This window comes from Macrosteles quadrilineatus, unplaced genomic scaffold (assembly GCF_028750875.1).
Source record: "Macrosteles quadrilineatus isolate MER2022 unplaced genomic scaffold, UCM_ALF_1.0 Scaffold_1__1_contigs__length_201487025, whole genome shotgun sequence".
In the NCBI taxonomy this organism is placed as follows: Eukaryota; Metazoa; Arthropoda; class Insecta; order Hemiptera; family Cicadellidae; genus Macrosteles; species Macrosteles quadrilineatus.
This window is the reverse complement of record NW_026542594.1, coordinates 167072414-167098496: the sequence shown is the minus strand read 5'-3', so window position 1 is coordinate 167098496 and position 26083 is coordinate 167072414. Positions and strand designations below refer to the sequence as shown.

At 33.8% G+C, this 26083-nt stretch overlaps 1 protein-coding gene across 6 annotated transcripts; it reads left to right on the top strand.

Annotated features, from left to right (window-relative positions):
• On the top strand, window positions 1–25828 carry LOC128989245 (lipid storage droplets surface-binding protein 1-like). 6 transcript variants are annotated; one of them, XR_008490450.1, is made up of 9 exons: window positions 1–174; window positions 13236–13396; window positions 15683–15868; window positions 16883–17090; window positions 17864–18451; window positions 19175–19350; window positions 19879–20196; window positions 22616–22693; window positions 25068–25091. XR_008490450.1 is itself a non-coding variant. In XM_054411141.1 (9 exons), the coding sequence occupies exons 2-9, from the start codon at window positions 13250–13252 to the stop codon at window positions 25341–25343; spliced, it is 1899 nt and encodes a 632-aa protein (XP_054267116.1). In that variant the 5' UTR covers window positions 4–174; window positions 13236–13249; the 3' UTR covers window positions 25344–25828. The 6 variants fall into 6 exon arrangements, 5 of the variants coding, with proteins under 5 accessions (XP_054267116.1, XP_054267111.1, XP_054267097.1 ...); XM_054411141.1 differs by having other exon boundaries at window positions 4–174; window positions 16901–17090; window positions 19879–20136; window positions 25068–25828; XM_054411136.1 differs by having other exon boundaries at window positions 6–181; window positions 19879–20136; window positions 25068–25828.
• The last annotated feature ends 255 nt before the right edge of the window (window positions 25829–26083 follow it).

Here is a 26083-nt window from a genome sequence, read left to right as displayed (position 1 = left end):
GAAATAAGTTGGTAAAGCCTCGGGGTAAATATTTGTTTATGGGGATATTTCGTAGGGGTAGGTTGCAACCCTGATAGTGTCCGCCTTATCACTCCATGGCTTCCTGCTTCTTCTAGTTCAGAAGTAAACTTCGACCGAGCCGTTTGTGATTTCAGCTACCGAATAATTTTCCAGGTGAGTGGTGAGTGTTTTAAATAAATATTTTGCCGGATAAGATGTTTAAATATAGGATAGTTTACCGGTTTTATAACTAAAGTAAAATTTTTGACTTAATTGTTTATAAAATATAGTTTGAACTTTCCAGAGCATTGTGGCCACATGTATCTTGTCTACTCTTGCTTCAGAAATAGTTTAGAGCAATTTTTAAGGTTTTATATTCCCACTATTTGATGTAGAATGGCTAAGAATGGTTGGTGTAAAAATTAAATTTATACAGTATCTTATTTAATTGGAAATCTTTGCAAAATTGACAGGTTTTAATTTACTAATTTCAAGCATAAATGTATAAATGTCATGATAAAAATTTATTTATCATTGTTTTATTATACAATTAGTAACACAAATTAGTACTTTTTAAGTATTTTGCTTTTTATTCGCTAATTTGAAGATTTGAACACGTTTTCAACTTCGTAGAGACAGGAAGTTTGTTTGTTCATGTTAAAATTTCATGACAAAACGTGCAGACAGTTTACACGTGCAAACTTTGTTTCAAGTTCAACATAGCTTTTCTATAGTTGCTTGTGACTGCAAATAGATAAAAAGTTGTTAAAAGTAGTTCAAAAGGATTTTATACGGCATCTTTAATTGTTAATAATTTGAAGCTATATTTTCTATTCATAACTATAGATGCAGATTTAATTATTTATATTTATATTTTTTGATACTTGATTTAAACTCAAAGTAACCACAATAGTTTTGTTAATATGTCCATGCAAATAAATCTTTAATAATTTTTTTTGTATAAAAGCTTTATAATTGTTAAATGATTTTGCCAGAAAAACCAAACATTTTTTGTGTTTTCTGTAGAATATGCGCTGAGTTAAAATTTAAAAAATATAATAGGGGTTTCCTTTCATTGATAGTAATTTAAAAATTGATCAAACTTTTTCATAAATCTCATCTCTACTGGGTGCATGAAGTTGTTTCAATATTTTAAAGTTTTTTAAACCAATCTTAATACCTACAGCAGCAAAGAATTTGTCATCAAGACAACTACTAATCAATTATAATTAGTAGTTTTTTTATATTGTTAACATGGTAGTATTGGTAGTATCATTTTGAAATGAAATTTGCGCAAGAATTAACAATTAAAAAATAATACGAGATTGTTTACACGTTGAACAAGATTTGTTCATATTTTTTTTCATCCATCTTTTTTTGAAAATAGCTCTTATTCATATGGATGAGCTTTACAAAAATAGTTGTTTTTCATTATCAAAACATACGATTTAGCCTTTCGTAAACATTACTTTTCCTGTCCCAAACAAACTTTTCCTAACCAAAGAAATAAAGTTTCCGTTTGGCTCAACTCAACAAGAGCACTAGCGAATGTATTATTTTATTACAGAAAATATCTGACAGCTGACTTTCAAATAAATTGTAAAACAATAATATGAAAGCTTGAAAAGAATCACTACAAAGTGGAATAATGTTTGATTTTTTTAATTAATTAAAACTAAGACGCTTTGTGTGATTTTTTCCATCGTGATGAACCAGTGTATCGCTCACTACTCGTCACAAAAGTTCCATTTCAAATCTTGGCTTTGCCCGCTCATTACCGAAAAACACCATATTGTCCCAAAATGAGACACTTTCAGGACTATAAGTGAAATATACTATTTCTTTCTAGATAGGGTCGCTTTAAGGAAGAGGTTTTAGGTTTTTCAGGGTGCAAGAAAAAGAAATTCCCCCACAAGGTAATTGAAGGGAGCACAATTATCTCCTGGACCCAAAGCATTGGGCCTGTATCTAGATGGATGTAAATAGTCAATATTTTGAATAAAAACTAAATTCCTTAACTGCAAAACCTCTTATTTTGCAGGTTTGCTGCAACTCTTTGAATTCATCTTCTTATTTTGATTTCAGAGGGTAAATCCATGTTGTTGATTTTAATACTTTGTTTGACTTCACTTTAAAGCAAATAATTCGAAAACAATAAGGAATTAAATATTTTAACCTATCATTATAGGCTCCCACTATCACATTAAAGACACCGTAGCGTTATTAAAAAAATATTTAATCAGACTTTTCTTTATTTTTTTTTTTTATTTCCATGTTTTCATATTTTTTAAACCGTTATCAGATTAATCATTGAAATACTCAAAACAAGTGAGTGTTTCACAATCTTGATGATTTACAATGTGAAAGTAGTGACCAGTTTTCTACTGATAAACCATGAGTTCTAACCTCTAGGTCTTCAGGATGACCTTGTGATAAGGGAATGCAGTCCATGATTTTTATATTTACACAGTTTTTGCATTTTCTTGTGATTATTTCATGCTAAATCATCATATAAGACAATTAATTCTATACTAACCTGTTACTGAATGTCATTGCTTTGAGTTGTTGGTGAAAAAGTGATACAACTTTATTCATAAAAAGTAAGCTCGTTCCTACTGTTAAAACACACATAAGAGTATATTTTGTTAAGCCATTATTCTGCAATAAGGACAGGCAATAAAACACCTAATATGACATAAATTTAAGTACTTAAAACTGAAAAATGTCCTTACACTAGTAGTAGTTCAGTTATTTTTTGACCCTCTGAAACCCAAGTATCAATTGTTGTGTGTTTTTAAACATTTATTATTTTAATTTATTTTATGCTTGTATTCAGAATTCCCTTTACACATCTCAATAGAAATAGAATCCTATCACATAGTTTTTGTTAAATATAAAGTACCTGCCAAGAAGTTGTTATAAATACCCCCGCCGCAGCAAACCTGCAGACTAAGCGAATTTCCATTAGCCTAATTGGATTTACACTAAAATGTCTCCTTAAAAATACCACATTTGTTCCTTATTTAAACAGAAATAGTTTAACGAGTTACTTAGTACTAGTTAACTTAGGTTTGCTGCAACAGGGAGGGTAAAAAGGTATTTATTGTAAAATGTAATAGTTTAGTATGAAATGAATGCATTTTCCAAATTTGATTAAAATATGTTCATAAACAAGCAAACAACAGTTTTCATTTTCTCCATAGGAATAACATGGGAATTTTAAATTGCACTGTTTTTGCATTTTCTCCGCGACCGTTAGGCATACAACAGCGCTCCAATATACTAAATTATTTGTTTTTTTAAGTTCTACAAAATGGTTTAGAAAAGAATTGTGAAATTTTGTGTTTTTAGGGTCAAAAATGGGAAAAACCTATTTTTACCCCATAAAACCCCCCATAAGCCCCTGTTCCCATAGTCCGATCATGCTGGTTCGCGCACTCATTCAAGTTTATCCCGCCTTACACCTTCAAACCAAATTTTATCAAAATCGGACAAAAATTACTCAAGTTATCGTGCGGATGGACACATATACAATATATCTATATATAGATATACAAAAATTTGAACGAATGGTGTTTTTGGCCTCTGGGGACATCAAAATGAAAAAGTAAATCGGTCCCTACGGTGATGAGACCTACGGTAATAGCTACTTCCCTATAGGGAAATTCGCTAAAACTTTAAAAGGGTTAAATCTAATTAAAGTGCATAATAACCATCCCTTAAAGTGTTTTTTTTTCTCCCATAAAAAATACATGGAGAGCAATCGTTTACGTATAAACCGAGTGAGACTATAGATAATTATGTGCTGATGCTTGATGGCAAATCTGTGCGTGCATACCTTCAATTTGAGACCTCAATAATGAAAATCGGTCGGGTAGAAGAGCCAAACGAACTCGGAAAAGAAAAACCAATTTTTTTTAATATATAAGATTAAATGAATCATTGAATAAGTAAAGTTATCCTATAAAATTACTCACTCAAATTACACACTCAAGTATAGCGGTTCTTGTGAAGAGTTACATGATCTGAGATCAAAGAGGAAAACTGGTTTCCGCTTGTCTGATTTAGTTGCAGTGTTACATAACTAAATCCATTGACATTTGTACTTTGCTTATTTGTATAGTATGAAGTTTTCCATGAACTAAATCTATGCACTCTGCTGCTCTTTTATTGCTTTTTTGCCAGGGATCATTGCAACTCCCCCACACTCATAAACATTTCTGATTGATAAAGTACTGCTAAGTTCAACTGTCTGGGTCAGAAAAAAATGGAATGTGCTGCAACTCTGCAGTGATAAATTCTATACAAGATATTTTTTTTAATACTACACTGAACAATGTACGTTTTAAAAATAATAGTTAGAATTTATTTAAGTGTTTGCATAGTTACCCATTTTTATTCATCGGATATCACATTGCCTGGATCTGCGGTTCTACCGAAAATAATAAATTAAACCTGTTGATCGATTCCGAGCAATTGCAAAGTCTTACATGCGTTATTTACGAATAACAGTAATAATTTCCGATGACCTAAAACATAACGGATCAATATAATCAACATTTCTTGTAAATATCTTATCATTTTTCAAAAGCTGGATCTTGTTTTTTTAGTGTTTTCTACAAGTATTTCCCACTCATTGGTTTTAGTGTTTTCTACAAATATTTCCCACTCATTAGTTTTAGTGTTTTCTACAATTATTTCACACTCATAGCCGCATTAGGTTGTCCATAATAACGATTATAATTTTTAAAAAACCATTATTTATATTTCTTCTACTTGGTGGTGTTCTATGACTTTCCTATGTTTCCATAGTTTGGAAATCGGCTCTTTCAATGATTGGTCAAGAAATGCAGCACAGTGTTAATTCAGTTTTCTTTTTAGTATATCAAATTGTCCAGGCTTTCTAGCTTTTTTCCATTGTAATATTTACAACAACCCAAATACAAATACAGTAGTAAATATTTCATTTCAACCAAGTCAGTAAATGTTTGTAGCACACGTTTCCTTAAATTGCAACTAAATATTAACAGCAATTAAATTATCGAGCTCATCATGTAAACAAATATGTTCTTCACAAAGATAGCATGGGAACTTTAAAGCAGGGACTTTTTCAAAAATGTAAGGTCAGTTTTGGCATATAATATGTGGGGTTAAATCTTAAAACAAAAAAGCGTTATTGTTCACAAAGTTTCATGTAGGCCTCCCGTATAAATAAAATAGATAGATTAAGCAAAAATAATTTGGGATTGTAACCTTAAAAAAAATTCTCACCCTTACCTACCTTATTGACAATAGAGATAATTAATTACTACTAGTGTACATGTTGCTCGAAATCGAGCAGTTGCAAAGAAGAACAGGAGTAATAACAGTCTAACAGACTAATAACAGTAATAATTTCCGATGATTTTAAAAGAGCCAACTAAAAGATTATTAACTAATGGAAATACTCACAATTTACATAACAGTCTTATTCCAGTTTAAAGGGTTAATTTTAAACAATCAAACTGCCCATGGAAGGAAAAAGGCAAGCTACAATTAATTTAAGCCAACGTAAAAAGGCTGTCAGCTTTAAAGTACCGTACCTAAGTTATTTAGCCAATTTGTAGACAATAAGGTGTAGGCTACTTTAAACTCTACAGGACAGAGTTAGGCGAAAACTGGCAGAACTCAGAAATGGTGTTATTTATCATAGGCTTACTCATATGCCAAATCCTTAAAATAAAAATGCAATAACTAATAACTTATATCATTAAACACAAACCAACATCCAAAACTATACACATTTTTAATACAACATAGATAATTTACACATTGACTGTTTACAATTAACATATGTTCTTCTTCTCACTATTAATTTTTGCTTCGCAACAGGAAAAATCTGTTTCATAATCATTGAAATAGATTTATTTATAATAAATAATCTATCATCAAGTTTAAGATTAAATAAAACTACCACATAGTTGTTTAATTTTGTTGGATCAGCTGTCTGAAATTTTGAAATAGGCATTTGACAGTTCTGGTTGTTTACATTTAAATGTCAAAGCAAATGTAAACATTGTGAATTTTCTCATGCTTCCATGGAGACCAATCATTACAGTTCATTTCTGACAACAGCTGGAGTTTAAAAACAATGTTTGTTTCCCATGTTAATCTTATGGAGAAATATGAAACTTCAAAGGGCCCCAGGGCCTCACTCTCTAATTATTTCCCTAAAAAGAAAGTTTCCTGCACAACTTCAAGTTACGCTCTTTCCAATGACACCAAAAACATGTCAATCGGTTCAGTAGTTTCGGAGGAGTAATTGTCACAAAAATCCTGCTTGCGTATTAAATAAGTACGAGAGTACGCCCCGTGGTCGAAAAATCGACCAAAAGTATGTTTTGTGCAAACTTCTCTATTTTCACCCCACACTGTAAATAAAACATGTGATTGAAATGTCTTCCATTTGTTTTGATTTTCTGTTTATATTTTGTTGTTATTTTGTCATCACCATAGCAACCCATATGACCCATGTTAATTTTTTAAAATTTCAAATTCATTTTTTGTGCTTATTTTTGAGCCTATTTTAATTTATAAAGGGATTCTGCACACCTACAGGAAAATAGCTTTCTAACGGTATGCGTAGATTTTCCCTACGATACACACGAGCTGAGAAAAAAGGTTTTAAAGAAACATGCTTGCCTATTAATATAGTACGAGAGCACGCCCCGTGGTCGAAAAATCGACCAAAAGTATGTTTTGTGCAAACTTCTCTATTTTCACCTCACACTGTTTAATAAAACATGTGATTGGAATGTCTTCCATTTGTTTTGATTTTCTGTTTATATTTTGTTGTTATTTCGTCATCACCATAGCAACCCATAAAACCCATGTTAATTTTTTTAAATTTCAAATTCATTTTGTGTGCTTATTTTTGTGCCTATTTTAGTTTATAAAGGGATTCTGCACACCTACAGGAAATTAGCTTTCTAACGGTATGCGTAGATTTTCTGTACGATACACACGAGCTGAGAAAAAAGGTTTTAAAGAAACATGCTTGCCTATTAATATATAGATAGTATATGAGATTACTAAATATGGTGGGTGGGTGACATGAACAATTTCAGTATTCATTAAGCCGTACGTAGAGCACAAAAGGTTGAGAATCCCTGGCTTAGATGGTAGGTACCCCACCCATATCCACATGTTTATTTTATAATCTCTTCTAAAACTTCACCATTACTATTACTTCCTGTCCCTAGGACTGTTATCACAACAAAATTGTTACCCAATTTATCAAATCAGTAAATATGTTCGAGGTTTTGTAAGAAAAAGACTTAGAGGCGGTTCACGAGTACGGGGTTTCGTGGCCCGCGGTTATCGTTGATCTCGACCAATTTTAACCGACGGTCAAAAAATGGGTTCACGACATAGAGCGTTAGCCGAGATCAAGCTTAGCCGAGACCAACGCTGGCCGTCGCTCAAGAGCAGGGATTAACTGGGAATTTTCGTTGGGAGGTTGGCAACAGCCACCTGCCGGGGCCGCTGCTCGCGGTCGACGAGCCCCAAAACAAGAGGATGACATTGCGTCATAATGATTGGTTCATAAATTATTATAATTAAACAGAGTATTTACTGATATCACATAAAAGGTTGTGGACTTGCACTTGAATTCATTTTATACTAAAGTTTAAGGTTACTCAATTTATCATTGAATTATGAATAATACACTTTTACTGAATACATTGAATCGGGAAAATGCAATTATGTTTAAAAAAAAGTTTAAACAAATCTTGGTAATGTTTGCAATAAAATTCGATTACCAATTATGTTCAAAAATAAGACATACTTTATCAGGTTTGCAGTTGTATCCAAACGTTCAAATTATTTAATAAAATGACTGCTCTTTTCAAAGATTTATGAATATCTTTTATCTATGAGTAATTTGTATAAAAAATAAATGTCGAGCAATAACTGGCTATTATAGGAGCAGAGATTCCTTCATACGTATACAGTAATAAACTAAATATGAAATGGCAAACCTACAATAACATTTTATGACACCAAGATCTTTTAAATAGGTTCACAATTGGGGCTACAAACAGCAGGCCTAAGAACTAAGCCCCTAAGAACATTTGCGCGTGCCAGACGGGCAGAGCGCAGCCCTAAGCATGAGAAAACAGGTTATAATTTAAAAAAATATTTTGTTGTAATACAACGTTTTGTATATTTAACTATAGAATTTAACTTTTACCTCAACAAATTGAAGCAATTTATTGTAAATCCCGATATGACAAATATTTAGACATTATCAGATGAAAAGGGCTTTCTTTAACAAATCTTAAATCATAAACATAATAATATAAACATATAATTTAAAACATACGAAATAAAATTTGGATACTTAAATAAAATTACCTATGTTTTATATGAATTTTATGGCGGATCAAAATTTGAACTAATTTTATACAATAAAAAATCTTAGACAAACCTAACAGTGTTTGATGGAACCATTTTTATTTTGATATTATTCAGCTGAAATAAAAGGATTCAAAATTGCTAAAATAAATATAAAGAATTTACAAAATAAGATTCGATTGCAATTTAAATTTATATGAATATGTTAAGCTATTAGTTATATTTTTACTCAGAGGCGGTTCACGAGTCACGGGTTATCCTTAGTTCGAGCGCAAAATCCAGTTATAGCCGGTTTTTTGCGCCGCGGCTTGGAAATCGGCTTCACGAGTACGAGGTTACCCGCGCTCGAGCGCAGACAGATAAACTTCACCCAATTATGACAGGGATAAACCCGAGCGCAAAAAGTCGGCTTCACGGGTTCAATTAGAGAAAACCCCGGGCCAAATGTCGGGTTCACGAGTCATGGTCTAGCGCAAACTGGATAATCTCGAGCGTAAATAACAATGGTTTTGGTCTTCAACTTAACCCTGCTAGGGGGCAGGGTTAAGGTGACATCATGTCGGGATTATCTCATTTGCTCGTTTATTGTTTTTTTGTTAGCAAAAAGAATGTTATATTCGGATTCACCATTAAATTCCGAACAATTTCATTACCCTCAACATGATATTTATTTTTTTAATTTTTTTACTACTGATTGCTGAAAACATTCAAAAATCGTACAAAAGTAGCTGTTGAGACATTTTAATTAATTATTACTAAGTAAAAATATAACTAATAGCTTAACATATTCATATAAATTTAAATTGCAATCGAATCTTATGTTTTATATTCATTTTAGCAATTTTGAACCATTTTATTTCAGCTGAATAATATCAAAATAAAAATGGTTCCATCAAACACTGTTAGGTTTGTCTAAGAATTTTTATTGTATACAATTAGTACAATTTTTGTCCCTCAATAAAATTATATAAACATAGGTCATTTTATTTTAAGTATCCAAATTTTATTTTGGATGTTTTAAATTATATGTTTATATTATTATGTTTATGGTTTAACACTTGTTAAAGAAATACCTTTTCATCTGATAATGTCTTAATATTTGTTATATCGGGATTTACAATAAATTGCTTCAATTTGCTGAGGTAAAAGATAAATTCTATAGTAAAATATATAAAACGTTGTATTATAACAAAATATTTTTTTTAAATTATAACCTGTTTTCTCACACCTGTTTTCGTTTTCTCATGCTTATAGGGCTGAATCTACCCGTCTGACGCGCGCAAATGCAAGGGGTTTAGTTCTTAGGCCTGTTGTTTGTGGCCCCAATTGTGAACAGCTTTAAAAGATCTTGGTGTCATAAAATGTTTTTGTAGGTTTGCCATTTTATATTTACGTTTATTACTGTTTACGTATGAAGGCATCTCGGCTCCTATAATAGCCAGTTGTTCCTCCAAATTTATTTTTATACAAATTACTGATACATAAAAGATAATCATATATCTTTGAAAAGAGCAGTTATTTTATTAAATAATTTGAACGTTTGGATAAAACTGCAAACCTGATAAAGTATGTCTTATTTTTGAACATAATTGGTAACCTAATTTTATTGCAAACATGACCAAGATTTGTTTAAACATTTTTTTTTAAACATAATTGCATTTTCCCGATTCAATGTATTCAGTAATAGTGTATTATTCAAAATTCAATGATCAATTATTGAGTAACTTTAAACTTTAGTGTAAAATGAATTTAAGTGCAAGTCCACAACCTTTTATACAATATCAGTAAATACCCTGTACAATAATAATAATTTATGAACCAATCATTATGACGCAACGTCATCCTATTGTTTTGGGGCTCGTCGACCGCGAGCAGCGGCAGGTGGCTGTTGCCAACCTTCTAACGAAAATTCCCAGTTAATCCCTGCTCTTGAGCGACGGCCAGCGTTGTTCTCGGCTAAGCTTGGTCTTGGCTAACGCTCTATGTCGTGAACCCATTTTTTGACCGTCGGTTAAAATTGGTCGAGATCAACGATAACCGCGGGCCACGAAACCCCGTACTCGTGAACCGCCTCTTAAAGCCAAAAAGCAAAACCAGTGCGATCTTGGGGACAGAGCACTTGAGCAGGCCATGAAATCACTAAAACATGAAATTCCCTGAGGAAGTTCTTTCCCAAACACATTTCCTGTATGCAGTCTCTCGGTTTTGAAAGTACCATAATGAGAGTTGCTATACCCAGCTCTTGAATTTGTTAATTCCTATTTGTTAATTAATTCCTTGGTACCTGTATCACCACACCAACACCCCTACATTTTTTAAAATAATTATGCCAAATTACGACAAAACGTTAAACAAAACAACATCACATAGTCACTTTTGCTCCATGGAATATTCCGATTTTCCTAATGACAACATTAATTTAGCTTGATTGAGGATGTTCAAGATGTCTGCAGGACATTGTGAATAGCCCTGATATCCCTATCTCCAGAGCAACCCAAGAAGTCCTGCAGGGATCGTTTGTGTCCCAGTACATTGCAGGATATCCTATTAATCCCAGGATTTGGGACTCTCAAATTGATATCCAAGAGACATAGTGTGCTCTGTGGGTTATAACCAAATATACTAAAATCCTGCCATATGGTTCTGTGAAAAGCCACTATAAGTATAGGGTATTAATCACTTATTCAGCACTTTGAAAACATTTTACTACCACAACTAGAGTATCCTTGGCCCTATAAAGGTGTCCAAAATAACCCCTCCGCGTCATACTCCGCGCCAAAGCTGGTGGCGGCTGAAGGATTAGGACGGCCAGGTCGGTGAGCATGTCCGACCTATGTAGTCCTACCTGGCGGTCTTAATCCCTCAGCCGCCACCAGCTTTGGCGCGGAGTATAAATATTACTGCACAAGTACAACTAATATTAGATAGGTACGGTACCCTAACTTTCTTACAAGATTTGCTAAAGTTTTATTTAAGTTTATTTACTCATGAAGCATTGTAAACAACTTACTAATTAATGGATAGCTCCACCCACAGTTTTATCATGTAACCTTTACCCTTGGCCTTCAAGATTGGAATTTGAACAAAAGTCAATTAATTACAAACAAATCAAATATTCTTTATTTGTTGAAGTAAATTTACTGTTCTGGCCTGTCCTGTTTACTCTAATGCCAAGATCTAATATTCCTAAAAAAAAACAACAAAAATAATTTTTACCAAAGAAAGTAAAGTACAATGTCTCACAAAAACGTTGGAAAGTGGTTTGATCCAGAACTTATATTATATTTGTTTCAAGATAATAAGGAGTTTACAAAGGTTGTTAAGTCCTCTTTCTAAAAAAAATAATTTGTTAAAACTTGTTCCTGCAATAGGGTACTTTTTGTCTTATCGGGTAAACTACTTTTACACACAACATTAAACTTAACAGCCACAGAAGAAAACAAGCCGAATCAGAGAAACCCCAAAAGTTCCCCATTGCAGAGCTTCATCAATCATCACACTTGTTACATAAAGGTGTTATTTTAAGCTGAAGGTCAATTGTGTGTTGGATTTTCCAAGTTATACACATTTTGCTGAGTAGTTTAGTAAAAGTTCAGTTAGATTGGTATAGAACTTGGGTTTAGTTGTTTTTCTTGTTTTTTGTTTTTTTATTCTTGTCCTAGGACGCAAGGCACGAGCTTGGGATTGTTTTCACATTTCTTCAGGCTAGATCTAGAGGTTGCTGCATTATCATTTAGACAAAATTCATTGGTGATTTGGAGGGTTTTGAACCTGGACCTCAGAAACCAAAATCCCGCGCTCTAACCCCTAGACTATCTATGGCTCCCGGATGTTTAGTTAGTGTTGCTTAGTTCAACTCTTTTTTGCATAATTTGTTATGTTACCAATAAGTATCTCTCATCGACGCAAAGTCCCAGGTACCTGTGACGATTTGTGCTTTACACAGATAACAGTTACAGTAACAGAATATTTTTATCACTTTTTGTAGATAGATTTTGAGTGCATCACTTTATAGCGACATACTTGATGTGTGTTGCTTAAAAGACAGGCCCTCACGTGGCTTTTGCTAAGCACTAAATATTTAACTTGTGGTGTACTTCTTGTGTTGGTATTTGCTGATCTCCGAGCAGAGGTTTGTCCACACATTTATCTGTTTCACGCGAATAGCAAATGTTCGTACGCTTTGAATGTATGAAAAACACCAACACAAAGTAGGAAACCAAATAACAAGCCCTGACAGTGGCCAAATGATGAGAGTACACTTATCCACAACTGTGATTTGGCAAGTACTTGTTTGGTGCTCGGCAAATCCTGCATGTGCGAACCTGCCTTTACTGACTAAGATCAGCTGTATATAGATCGAGGACTATTCCATTTAAACAATTCAACTACAGATTCTTAATGCAACTCCCATACACAGATTTATACAGATCCTTACAGGTAGAAATAATCCACTATCCTCTAAACTTAAGAAAAGAACACATCAAAAGTAAACTCGCTCTGTTTCTCAACAAACAACTGTTTATCCCAAACAAATCAAAACCACGCTATCTTTTATCACAGGACACCGAAGCAGTAATCGTATCACTTTCATCAGTGATGAAACTTCATTTTATAATATCACGGGATAGCCTACTCAGGCCTGTACATGGTAAGAGCCGCAGCTGACAGCTGAAAGTCATGAGATAGCATGCAATAGGTCGTAGTCCGCGTCCGGTCCGAGATAACGAATGACCCGTTGATATCAGTCTAGAGCCACCGCAGTGTTCCGGAGATATACAGTAGTGTCGTACTGGAGACCACAGCCAGGCTAACTCTTCTCTGTGTTCCGTTGGCAGGCCACAGCATCGACATGACTGCCGAATCCCTCAAGAGACACCATCACCACCATCATCACCACCAACATCAACACAAGAAGATGGTTCACCTCAAGAGTATTGAGAGAATCACCAATCTTCCTGTGTTTGAGTCTGCGGTGGCTTACTACGGTAATATGAAGGTACGTGTTGGTTCTTTAGGTAGTGTTCTTATTGTTAAAGACAATATTAGACCTCTATACTTTTTATTCAGCCCACCAGTGGTGCAGTGGGGCGGGAAAGTATAGGAAAAGCATTCCCAATCTGCTTTTCCACGAAACCTATTAGTAAGCGAGCTGTATTTTTCTTGGTGAGTATTCCTACTCTCACACCACTACAGCCTCTGGTGAAGTCCTATATGAGGACGATCAGTATTATATTTTGGGACCTTTTATTGTGTATCTATTTGTTCTATGTTTTGTAGACCTAGTCCTATATATTATTTCCAAAAAAGAGCTATTATGCAATCCCTAATTTTATTACTATTCAAAGAGCTACATTGTCGTTAGGACGTAGTATAATTACAAAAAATTAAAAAAAATTAAATTTGAGATTTTATTTAATTTAAGATGAGATTTAAATTTCTATGATATCTATTTTTCTTGTACTTCTTATCTTTTATCTATGCTCAACATTGTAGATACTCAAACAAAAACAAATGTACCCTACACACACGTGCTTCAGATATTGTTTTTACCAAATTTTCTAATTTAAATGGTTGATAAAGAGACAAAACTTACCTTTTTCAAAATACTTGTATTATAAGTTACATTTTCTTGTAAGTTTGCGTTTTTTGTTTTTGATGTTGTTCAGTAGTCACACAATATAAATTATTGAAAATAGAGAAGCAATGTGAAGCACAGTCCTCTGTCTTGATTTAATAATACGGTTTTGTAGTTTTGTATTTTTAATTTTATGATTTTAATTTAAATTTGTTATTTTTTCAACTTTTTTATTTTTTAGAAATTGGTTTCTTTGTAAATAACTCTTTAGTAAATATCAAGTACCTATTCAAACCTAACTTTCTCTATGATATCTATTTTCCTTATCCTCGTTATATTTTATCTGTGCAAATCACGAATAGTAGAACAGAAATGGTATGGATCATAAACAAAAACAAATTATGTTACTGGCCAGAAAGTAAACATTTACTGCTTTTACTGCTTAAATGGAACTATGTCTAAACCACGAATCCTAGAAAAATACCGGTATGGATCATAAACATAAACAAATGACGTTTTTGGCCCGAAAATAAACATTATTTTACATTGCTTAAATGGAACTGCCAAAACATATGTTCAATGAATGCCATTAGTATAGGATTCGGGCCAACAACGTCATTTTGTTTATGTTTATGATCCATACCGGTATTTTTCTAGTAATCGTGGTCTAAACCATTTTTATGTTAATGCTATAATTATTATAGGATTCGGGCCAGCAACGTCATTTGTTACTTTCTCCCCATATTCATAGTACATATATGGAGAAAAAGTATTGTTTTCATCAAAATTTTCAAGTTTGAGTTTTGAGTGGATATATATGTTTTGGGTCCCCCTGGACCCCTGTGTCTGTATGTGTGGATGTGTAACTACAGTCACAGAGCAGACAATCCACACTTGTGGTCCAACTTTGATGAAATTTGGTATGTAGGTACTAATCTTAAGGTGGTTTTTTATTATTTTCAAACTTTCATTTTTATGATGATTTTTCCATAAAAACCCCATAAAATAACAGAAAAATTGTATTTTCACGAAAATGGCCCAAACAGTTTGTATACAATTTTTTTATATTGCAGCCCTTTATGTTCCGAGCAAAAGGGTAGAACTCCCATTACTGTAAAAATTGTAGTTCAAAAGTTATTATAAATTATGTTATTTTCCCATAAAAAAAATCATAAAATGAGAGAAAATCATATTTTTTTAGAGAAAACTGTTTTAATTGAAATTAGTAGCCTATGTGACGGTCCTTATACTCTTAACAAAATAGTGCAACCCCCCCTTGCTGTAAAAATTACGGTTCAAAAGTTAATGCAACTTTTGTGATTTTACCTATTAAATATCATGGTTAGTTACTCTCATCGCTTATCCATAATAAAGGTTGTTGACAAGCTAATGGGAGAAAGTATGTGTCAGATTGCTGAAACTGTTTATTTATGTTTATGATCCATTTGTGCTCGATGATCCATACATGATCAAGTATTCCTGTTCTGGTCAAGTATTCATGGTGCAAATGTACTCACACTTTGTAATACCACATGCTTTGCCATTTCCGTTTTCAAAAAGTGTTTTTCTTTTACATTTTACAATTCAAATTATGATGGAGTATAACCCAATTTTATGAAAGACAATTTTATAAACAAGGTAGCCATATTTTGGTTTAAATAGATAATTTTTGTAGTTATAGATTTTTAAATTTTCTAATCCTTTTAGAAATCCAACCCTCTGATCAAGTGGGGCATGCTGCCTGCTGAGACAGGAATGTGGTTAGCCGTAGGAACTGCGATGCCTGTTGTTGCGTACTTTGAGAAGCCCGTCTCAGCTGTGGACAACATCGCTTGCAAGGCACTCGACGTTATTGAAGCTAACATCCCTGTGGTCACCTACCCCCCTGATCTGGTAATTTCAAAAACTTATTTACAACTAACTTGGGGTTAAACCTCCCCTCCTATTGAATTAGAATCCTTATGGAACAGCTCATGGGAATTTTAGGGTTTGTCAGGGACTGGTGAAGCTTGGAAGTGTTGATGTCTTCGCTTTATTGAGAGGTTATTTTTTACCTTAAAATCTTCCGACTGAACGATTTAATTCTACTCTACGGTTTTTTTTCTGTATTAAAACTAAATAGTGAAGAAAATTATGTAAAATTCATCCTAAATAAGGATAGGTAGGATTTTGTTGACATCAACGCTCGTTATCATTACTGGACATTAAATTCACCACAATCTAGGATTCAGATGTTACAATAATTAATCAATTAATCAAACTAGCTGTTACCACGTGCTTCACCCCATTTGACTTCATAAGTATTAAAAAAAATTATTGATTGGTTAATAAGCTGAAATAAACAAAACAGAATACAGTAATTCAAACAAATAAGTACAGCTGAGGTATTTTTAACATTAGGTGTATGGAAAGTTCCCTTTAGAAAGGAATTACAACCTTAAAGGGCAATTTATTAAATTATGGATAGTTTTGCGCAAGGTTTCTTGTCATGATGAATATTTTAAGTATATGGTTTATGGGGGTGTGACGTGTAGTTTTCTCAAAAGTTCATGGGTATTTTGGCTTTATATATAGAAGATGAGGAGTATACTCTTTTTATTCAAATTAACTCTCCTAACATGCAAATAGAACCAAATGAACTGTTGAATTTAATTTATATACCTGTAGTTTTGTTGTTGGTTGTGATAAGTTTATTTTTTGCAGACTTTTAGTGATTGAAATATTTATCAAAAAACTTTTCTGCTTCTATTTTAGTAAGGAAAACAGTTAGTTGTATCAATTTACTCAAACGTTTTGTCAGTGTTTCGATGTATTAACTGTCTCTCTCTTCCAAATAAATTAAAATCTAAATTAAGTTTTAAAACGCAACTTATATTTATTATAGAAGTAATTTGCAACATGTTGCAGATTTACAACATCTCAAAGGATTACGTCACCAACAAAGTAGTGACTCCGATGTTGAAACGGGCGGACTCTGTGAAACAGCTGAGCAAGCACGGCGCAAGCATCTGTGGTGAACTAGCGGCCGACCGTCTCAACAACGCCATCGATGTCGCTGACAAATATGTCGACAAGTACCTGCCTGACATCACTGACGGAGCTGAAACCCCTTCAGGTTAGTTTGAACCATTCGTGTGATGGAATAGATTTTACCGAGAATTTACCTACAAGATTGTGTTCCTATAAGAATTAAATTTAAAGAATTAAATACTTACACCTATGCTTTATTTTTCTGATCATTTGTATTTTTAATCATAATAATTTTCCTTCAAAGTAATTTTTGTATGAGCAAATGTGTTTAATTTATTCCTGTAAGTTCTGAAAATTTTATGTTTTCTCTCCTTTAGATTCAGCTACACCTTTAACTATTGATATTTCAATGTTTATTATTTTACTGGAAAACCAGGCTATGATAGTTGTGGGTTTTCTTTTAAAAAAATAAACCACACTTTAAAATGTTTTGGATTTCCAATTACCCAGATATGTATAGCTGTTATTTTTTTTCTTTATGTCACGTAACCTACAAACAATCTGTGAGGTACTTCATAATTGTAAGAAAAGGAAAGTAAGATCTTCTCATTCATGGAAGGATAGCTATGTTTTACTTAATTATCAAAGACTTTAAATGATGGAAGACTATAACAATCAAAACAGGAATTGTGTTTTCCATGCCCTTTCCGAACTGACCTTAAAAGAAGGCTGAAATCATATTCCGTTTGAAAAAGAGAATCATAAACAACGGTACAAAAATTGCCTCAGGAAAAATTTGAAATAATTTTATTGAAACAAACTTGTTTAATATTAACAATCTGAGTTTAAGTCACCATGTTGATCTTTTACTTTAACTCCCGGGTGAAAACTCTCAAACATCTGTCCGTGATGTTCCAGAAGATTATGGGGACAAAAAGGGAATAAAAGGCAAGAAAATTTGCAGACCAAAAAACCGCTTGCAAGTGTATTCAGACATTCACGGAAAACAGCTGACAGATAAGTTGAAAAAATTTGTGTCAGACGATGTTGAAATTTTTGCATGTGTAAATCCTGGAGCAAGTTCAAGCTACATAGTAAAGAATGCAATTAAATCAATCGCAAGTCTTACGAAAGCTGATTCAGTTGTCCTTATTACGGGACTGGACGATGTTGCACTTGGAAGGAATGTAGATTTGTCGTATAACGAATATATGGCAAATATTAATCTTTTTGCTGTCAATACATATTATACAAATGCATTTGTATGTCCAATTTTCCCTCAATATGACCTTCCATTAAATGGAGTTATCAATAACAGCATTGTTAGAATAAATGACCAGTTGGATATTAAATTATCCAAAATACAACATATTTCACTACTGAATATATCCGATCTTGAGAGAAAACATTTCTCGAAAAATGGGCTTAGACTGAATGGACAAGGAAAACATCTTCTGGCGTCGATAATTGCCACAGCCGCTACTAGAGTTATGGGAAAGTTTAATGGTAATTTTAGTTTTATTTAGCCTACATTAAGTTAAGCATGATTTTTTTTCATAATAAATAACATTAAATCTTTTAAACATTAATGCAATAAGGTTTTAAAAAATACTCTTTTGTAGCTATTCAAGTTTTTAAACGGTACATGAAAAGTATTTTTGTTTTGTTGTTTAGTTTGCTTAAATAATGGCACAATATAACAAAAAGATAGGTAGTTCATCATATGGGCAGTGGGTAGTGGGTACAGTAGTGTCTTTTCAAACCTCTCAAGCCCAAACTTGAGCTTGGGTCGAAAAAAGTCACTTTACGCCCTAGTGATGAAAATGTACTATTACTTTCATTTTTCACCCTCTGCTCGTGGTACACTTACGGTACTCCTTTATACATCAGCTGATAAAAAAGCTTCTAAGTTTTTTAAAGAGTAAAATTATTTTGTAGCCTCCTCTAACACAAGGCTGCGGTTGGACAAAAGTGGCAGTACCGCTGTCCCATCAAAACGAAAAACAGCTGTTGCACAAATTTATAATGGAGAATATAGCCAATAATATTTATGTTTGCTTACACTTTTGTTAGTTCTGTTATTACCATGGCAAAATAGGCATAACGCCGCGAACTTTTATTAGAGGAGGCTATGGATTTTACTTTTCCTTTCTTTCTTGGCTTTTTGATCAATATTCTGGGGTAAAGAGAGTCTGGGATTCACCACTATAACAACGCTCTTTGTTTCAGAAAACCCAGCTCCTCTGGCAAATTCAGACAGTAAGACAGCAGCGACGTTCCAACACGTCAACCAGTTCAGCCGCAAGCTTCAGCGCAGACTCACACGCCGCACAATCGCTGAGGCAAAGGCTCTCAAACAACAAGGAGCCGATACTATCCGCTGCCTCGTCTACTTGGTAGATCTGGTGAGTAAAATTCAGATTGATTCTTTTTTGTATTGAAGAACTTTAATTGGTACAAAAACACTTTTAAGCTTGGGAACTTAGTTTTGATAAAAAATACTGTGCGGTGTTGTACTGAATGATTTAGAATTTGCTAATACAGTTCTCACTAGTTTTACATTTCGAGTAGGGATGTAGAGAAGAATAGTAGCTTTTTGATGGTTTGAAATTGCATCTAAGTTCTAGATACATGGGTTTGTTTATGGTCATGGCTGATGTTAGACAGAGTACTACTCAGGTCATACCAGCTGATGTTAGACAGTAACTACACAGGTCATACCAGTTGATGTTAGACAGAGTACTACTCAGGTCATACCAGCTGATGTTTGACAGTAACTACACAGGGTTTGCGAAGCTACAACTTTCAAAACCTTTTCCTGGTTATGTTTGTGCTATGAATATAAAAGCTGTACATCCTAAAACATACTTATGCTACACTTGTTTTACACAAATACTTTTCTTAAGTACTAAGATTGATTGGTCGCATTTCAGCTTGCACGCGACCCTAAAGCATTCATGGAGAAGGGCAAAGCAATGTGGATGGAACTGAGTAAAGACGAGCCTGAGAACCAAGTTCCACCACAGAACCTGGAACAGCTGATCACATTGTTGACCCGCGAGATCGCTCGTCGAGTGGTTCACCTGACCAACTTCACTGGCGCAAAGGTGGTACTCCTGTCTCAATACACGGTGCACGTTGCGCACATTAGCGCACTCAACGCTGTTTGGTGGGCCGACTACTTCCTCAAGGTACTTTACGCTCAGTACGGTCCATCCATGTTACGTTACTAGCTGGCATCAAAATAACATGTAAGAATAGATATTGTTTCTTATTGCATCGTCTGCTTGCTTGGGTGCTGCTTAGATGAAGCATGATTTTGATTCAAGTTGTTATGTTTAAGTGTTTATATGGTTCCAATTACCATATGAAATTCAAGTTGTTGTGGTCGAGCGGCCTATGTTAGTTCTTAAAAATATAATTTAAAAAAAGTAAAGACAATCAGAAATGATGGCCCTGTTGTTACAAAGTGCAATCCAGCATGTAGTTCATATAAGCCCTGATGCTATCCGGGACATGAATCCGTCTGGTCAATCTGGTTTTACCCACTTATGAGTGATTACAGTAGTCATTCACTATGAGACACATTTGTCTGAGTAACTCTGAAGTCACATGAGTGAGCTCTGGGACCTGTTTCCACTTTAATTTCCAAGAGTCTCATTAGTTATTCAGCAAGATAATATTACAGCAAAACAATAATTGAAATAGCTTCTGACAAATTCATAACCTGCTTGTGTGAAGCAAATGAGATTCACTTTCAAATAAAATAAACTTTGTTCTCTTGGCAATCATAATCAGTGTGGTGTTCTCCAAGTAAAAATGTTTCAGAGTATCGAGTACTGTTATTGGTTTCATAAATAATTGTTTATTTTCTTTTAACAAACTCACTAACTATCGGTATTGGAAGGATGTTGAATTTTTATTCTTGTGTTATTTCCTTGATTTAATACGAGTTTTATGTGAAAAAAATGTCTTAAGTGTGATGCTCTGATTTGGAACTTGTCCTTTTGTTGAGTGTGGAAAATTAAGCAGTTTATAATTGACTAATTGTCACAAAAGATATTTTCAATGTTTGTGGAAATTAACAATTAAGAGCCTTATTATGCATGGCCACTCGAGTGGCTCGCGACCGCAACTGCTCAGTCACTTGGGGAGGCCACAGGTGTGGCGTCAAGTGTGGTGAGGTTGCGTATCTGACCGAATTGTATACAGTATGTAGTTTCTCAGTGTGAATGATATAGTCGTCCACACGGAATCTATGTAACATAGTAAAGAAGATGAACTATTACTCTGCTTTTACTTAAGCGTCATAAACGTAGGTGAAACAACAGTTTTGGGGTCCATCTGCTACTAAAAGCTTCTTTCAGAAGAAGTATTTTTTACACTAAATTATGGAGAAGTTTCTTTTTAATATTTCCGGGTGTCAAAATGTTTTTATGATGAACTTTTAGAAAAATAGACCGTGACTTATCCGTAACCCACAAGAATGTAAATAATTTTTCATTTCAGCTAAGGAGAGGCTAGCACTTACCTTAAACTACATATAATAGTTTTGACATTAATATAACCATAATAATAATAATATAATAACAATTTTGACACAAAAATCGTGACTGATTGTGTGGTAGGGAGTGGGGGACTGCGCTGTGGCCTGCGACTGTGGCTGTGCGCTATAAGCAGCATATGAGAACATCGCCCGCTGGTGGGGCGACAGTCGCTTGGGCTCACCACCAGTAGCGAGTGGTGTGGCCAGTCGCGGCGACTGTCGCGTGCCTCGCCACTGCGGTTGCGTTGCTTAATAAGCTCCATATGATAGCATATGGCCTCGCGGTGGCAAGCTACTCGAGTGGCCACGCATAATATAAGGCTCTTAATTGAAAGTAACTACCTTTTGAATTTCTGACTAACTACGACAGAATCACAATCATTTTGTGGATCACGTTTAAGTTTATGAATACTGATGCATGCGATGTTGAATTTTTAATAACAAAGGCTGTGGTTATAGTTTGTATTGATGTTTTGGTGTAAGTGTTACGGGCTCAAAGACCCCCTCCTACCCCCTATTTACCCGTCCTATAACAATGAAAACCATAAACATCACTGCCACAATTGATCAAAACATCTTTCCTGGATGGTAATACTTCTGGTAAAATAAAACATTTCTGAAACATAACTAAACTGATATGTTGTTTCAAGAACGTCAGGAGTGTTCTAGATTTAATGTGTCATGTAATATTGTATTCTCATTGGAACTGGGCTAATAGATGCCACTTACCTATACATACATGTATAGTCGAATGTACGTCTGACTATATGTTCGTCCTTTACACTTCCAAATTGGCACATTTCCAGTAAAACTTTTGGCAATTTTTCTGTCTTAAACCTAATTCTATGATACTCTAGGGGCCATCATCAAAGTTGAAAATCAAATATAAGTATATCATCTATATATGTTTTACAATTTACAATACAGCTGATAAGGTCTTTTTGAGACGATTAACAGCTTTATTTTTCCATTAAATAGATTATCTTGCAATCAAATTAACGATAAAACCATAAAGTATTATATTTTAATGGATATTTATTTAAAAAATTATAATATTATACAACTTACCTTAATGTGGGTTGGATACAATAATACAAAAAATTTAATATTTTGACATTTTTAAGGCAATGCATCTGGAGACTGCAATGGAAATGACAGCAACCCAAATCACAAGGATTCATCATTTCAGCGTACACTTGATGGTAACTATTTAATAGATTTTGTATTTAACATTAGTTAACTTTTTCATGATAAAATTTAATCAGGTAACAAAATGTAAAATAAGGTGAGTCGGTGGCTCAGTTGGTAGCGTCACGGACTTTGGGCCCAAGGCATTGATGTCGTTGGTTCGGATCCTGGTCACTGCTACAAACATTTTATCAGTACAGTTCACCTTTTGTACTCTACCGGCTCACCACTTGCGTTGCTGGATACAATACGTTCCACGCACAGATCTGTAGTCTAAGTGGATGGGCAAATGCAGGGTTGAAAGAGGCTGCCAACCTTTAAAAAAAATACCTACATGAAAATGTGCAATCAACATAAAAGATACACATTTTGTTTGTTATGTTTTTGCTATAAACAAACACCTTAAAGAAAATTTAAACAATAATGATAAATAAAAGCCACAATACTCAATTGGAAGCATTTAAACTGAATCACAGTATGTCTTAGGGGAAATCACATTTCAGGAGTTAGTCTGAGTGGGAAATTGGATAAAAGTACCTGCTAAACAATTTGTAGAGTTTTGCAACCCAATAATAAATAATGGCCTCTTTGGCGTAAAGAACATATATGGTCTAAAATCTGTCATTAAAAAATTCGAGATATTCCTTCATGGGACAAAGTGTACTCCTTCAAACACACTAAACTGAACTTTGTATACAATGAACTGATGAGCCTCAAAGCTGTCTTTGAAATAACCTTAACTGCTTATTTTTATTTTTATTTTTTATAACAATTTTATTAACCGATTAGCATTACATTGCTATGCATGTTAGGTATAATATAAGAAAGAAAAAAATAACATTATTAATTACATTAACATAGGTAGAGGTCAGCTATGGCTAGCCCCTCAGGCACTTATTGTCACTGTTTTAGCGGGTCGGACTGTAAAGGCGTTGTCCACCAATAAAACACAAATGAAAAAAAAATTGTTATAATAAAACATCTTGAGGCAATCTGGTTTTTAGTTGGAGTCTCTGGATTTCAGAAGGTTGGCCTGTGTTATAAAATCCAATGCTGCTGGTTAATGGAAGTTTTGTAAATAATTTTGATGGAATTTTCTTGATGAAATCTTCTATAGGTTTTATTCTCAGTTCTAAATGTATTTGACGGGTTCGAACATACCAGGGACATTTTAGAATTATTCTTAAAACTTTATTTTCAAACGTTTGCAGTTTACGAATCGAGCTTGATAAAGCAGTTCCCGATACTGGGCAGGCGTACAACAATAGTGGACGTAGAAGTGCTTAACTCCTTATACTAAATTGAAATTATGCAGTATTCACTATTCAGTCAATTCAATGTATTGGTGAAACTTTTTAAAGCTAAAATCCATTTATCATATTTCATCAATTTTACTTACTGTATTAGTATTGAAAAAAAAATATGAAAAAATCAAAAACAGTTCCATCCACTTACCGGGTAACTTAGGGATTTTGTTCTATATCTATGGGATGCTCTAATCTTTAATAAACTCTAATAAAATATATTTTAAAACCTTGTTGATACTCAAATGTTTATACTTTTGAGTAATAATACTTTATTACTTTATCGTCCATGTTAAATAGTTTTAAGCGTATATTATATTATTCTGTTACATTTTACTCTTGTGTATTATCAGTATTATACACATAGCCTATTTTTTGTTAATGCCTTTAATGTATTTTAACCTAGGAAGAAAGAGACGACTTATCTATTCATGACGAAGCACCTGATGCTGTAAACTCTGTACGTTATGTGCCAATAATTATCATTCTATCATTCATTCTCTTGGGCTTTCAAAATCACTGGGTTAGGCTTATGAGGATTATTTTATCAATTTTTTGTCAAGGAAACAGATTATGTACTGTAACCTGGGTCCTCATACCCAAGGCAGCGATGTCGTGGGTTCGGATCCTGGTCCCTGTCACTACTTTTATCAGTATTGTTCATCCTTGTACTGTACCGGCTCACCTTTTGCTTTGCTGGACACGTGCCTCGCACAGGCCCGAAGCCCATAGGTGGATGGGCAAATGCAATGTTAAAATAGGTCGCCAACCTCTTAAAAAAATGTTAAGCCCACTAAACATGGTCAATTTGGCTAGTAAATTTGACATGAATAACCCAAACTGCCAAGACGAATCAAACCGTGTGTGTACAACATTTATTTTAAACAATGTGAGTTCAAGCCAGAAATTTGATTGTCTGCGTGGAACTTGGAGTGCAGTTCAGTTCCTCAAATCAGCTGTTATGACAATTTTAACTATCAAGCTGAATTGTATCGAAATTGAATTTATTAATTTATTGAATTTATTAAATTATGACCCACCTTTAAATATAATATTTTAATTATATGACATTCGATTGTTTCAGGAAAGGCTCGTAGAACTGATTATAAATCTCAAGAAAGAGTTGAAATCAAACACACCCGCACAACCGGTTGCAGCACCCGCTATCAAACCCATCCAATCCCAACCAATCCCTCCTGTCCCTGAACACCTCCCCGCCTCCCCCTCGCCACAGTCATCCCCCTCAAACGTCATGTCCACCCCCTCCCTCCCCGCTACTGGTGGAAAACACTTCAACTCTCACAATGGAGATACTTACACTCTCTACGAGTCTAACCACGAGTCCTCCGTTACATCTTAGTGTCTTAGAGTCCTGATAGACTGATAAATACATGTTAAGGCTTTAATTATAATGTTTAGTTATAGAAAAAAACCTGCTCTGATGTTAAATTAGCTCTTTATATTCAACGAAAGATGTAACTTAAAATGGAGGCTGGCATTTTTTAGTTTTGTTGAATGATTGAATCAATATAGCAAAACTGATTTTTAGGATGAAAATGTTAATTTACTTGGTTGCTATGAATTGCGGTTTGCTTTTTTGCCTCGCTTTGTATTTGTATTTTTATTCAAATCTATGTTTTACTTCTGGTACCTTATCATTACATATTGTGAACAATGGAGGTTATGAGACTTTGTAAATGTGTCTTATTTTAATATTGTTTTTAGAATATCATGTTAAGCTTGGATTGTTGTATATAGTTTTAAAGATAATGTAATAGAAACATATGTTAAAGTTGTTTTATCTCTCGCTTGTTGTTAATTTTGTAATAAATATTTTATTGTAAATTGATAAATATATTCTTAAAACCTTTAAAAAACATGTTTTATGTTAAAGCTTTGTGAAGAAATGTTGCTCCAGATAGGAGGTTATTCTGGAATTTTATTATTTTGTGAGAATTTATGACAATAGTCAGGAAATATGAGGGGAATTGTTTTTGTAAGGTAGCACAAATAAATCAAACTTTATTATTTTTTTGCTCGAAATTGCAAAGTTTTACAGGCATTAGTTTAAAAAGAATAACAGTGTTACCGATGACTTTA

Bases quoted from the DNA above. Each gene is read 5' to 3' on its own strand.
- LOC128989245 (XM_054411136.1), top strand. From the start codon at position 13,250: ATGACTGCCGAATCCCTCAAGAGACACCATCACCACCATCATCACCAC. The intron at 13,397-15,682 runs GTACGTGTTGGT...TAATCCTTTTAG, and splicing joins CTTACTACGGTAATATGAAG to AAATCCAACCCTCTGATCAA. The intron at 17,091-17,863 runs GTTAGTTTGAAC...GTGATGTTCCAG, and splicing joins CGGAGCTGAAACCCCTTCAG to AAGATTATGGGGACAAAAAG.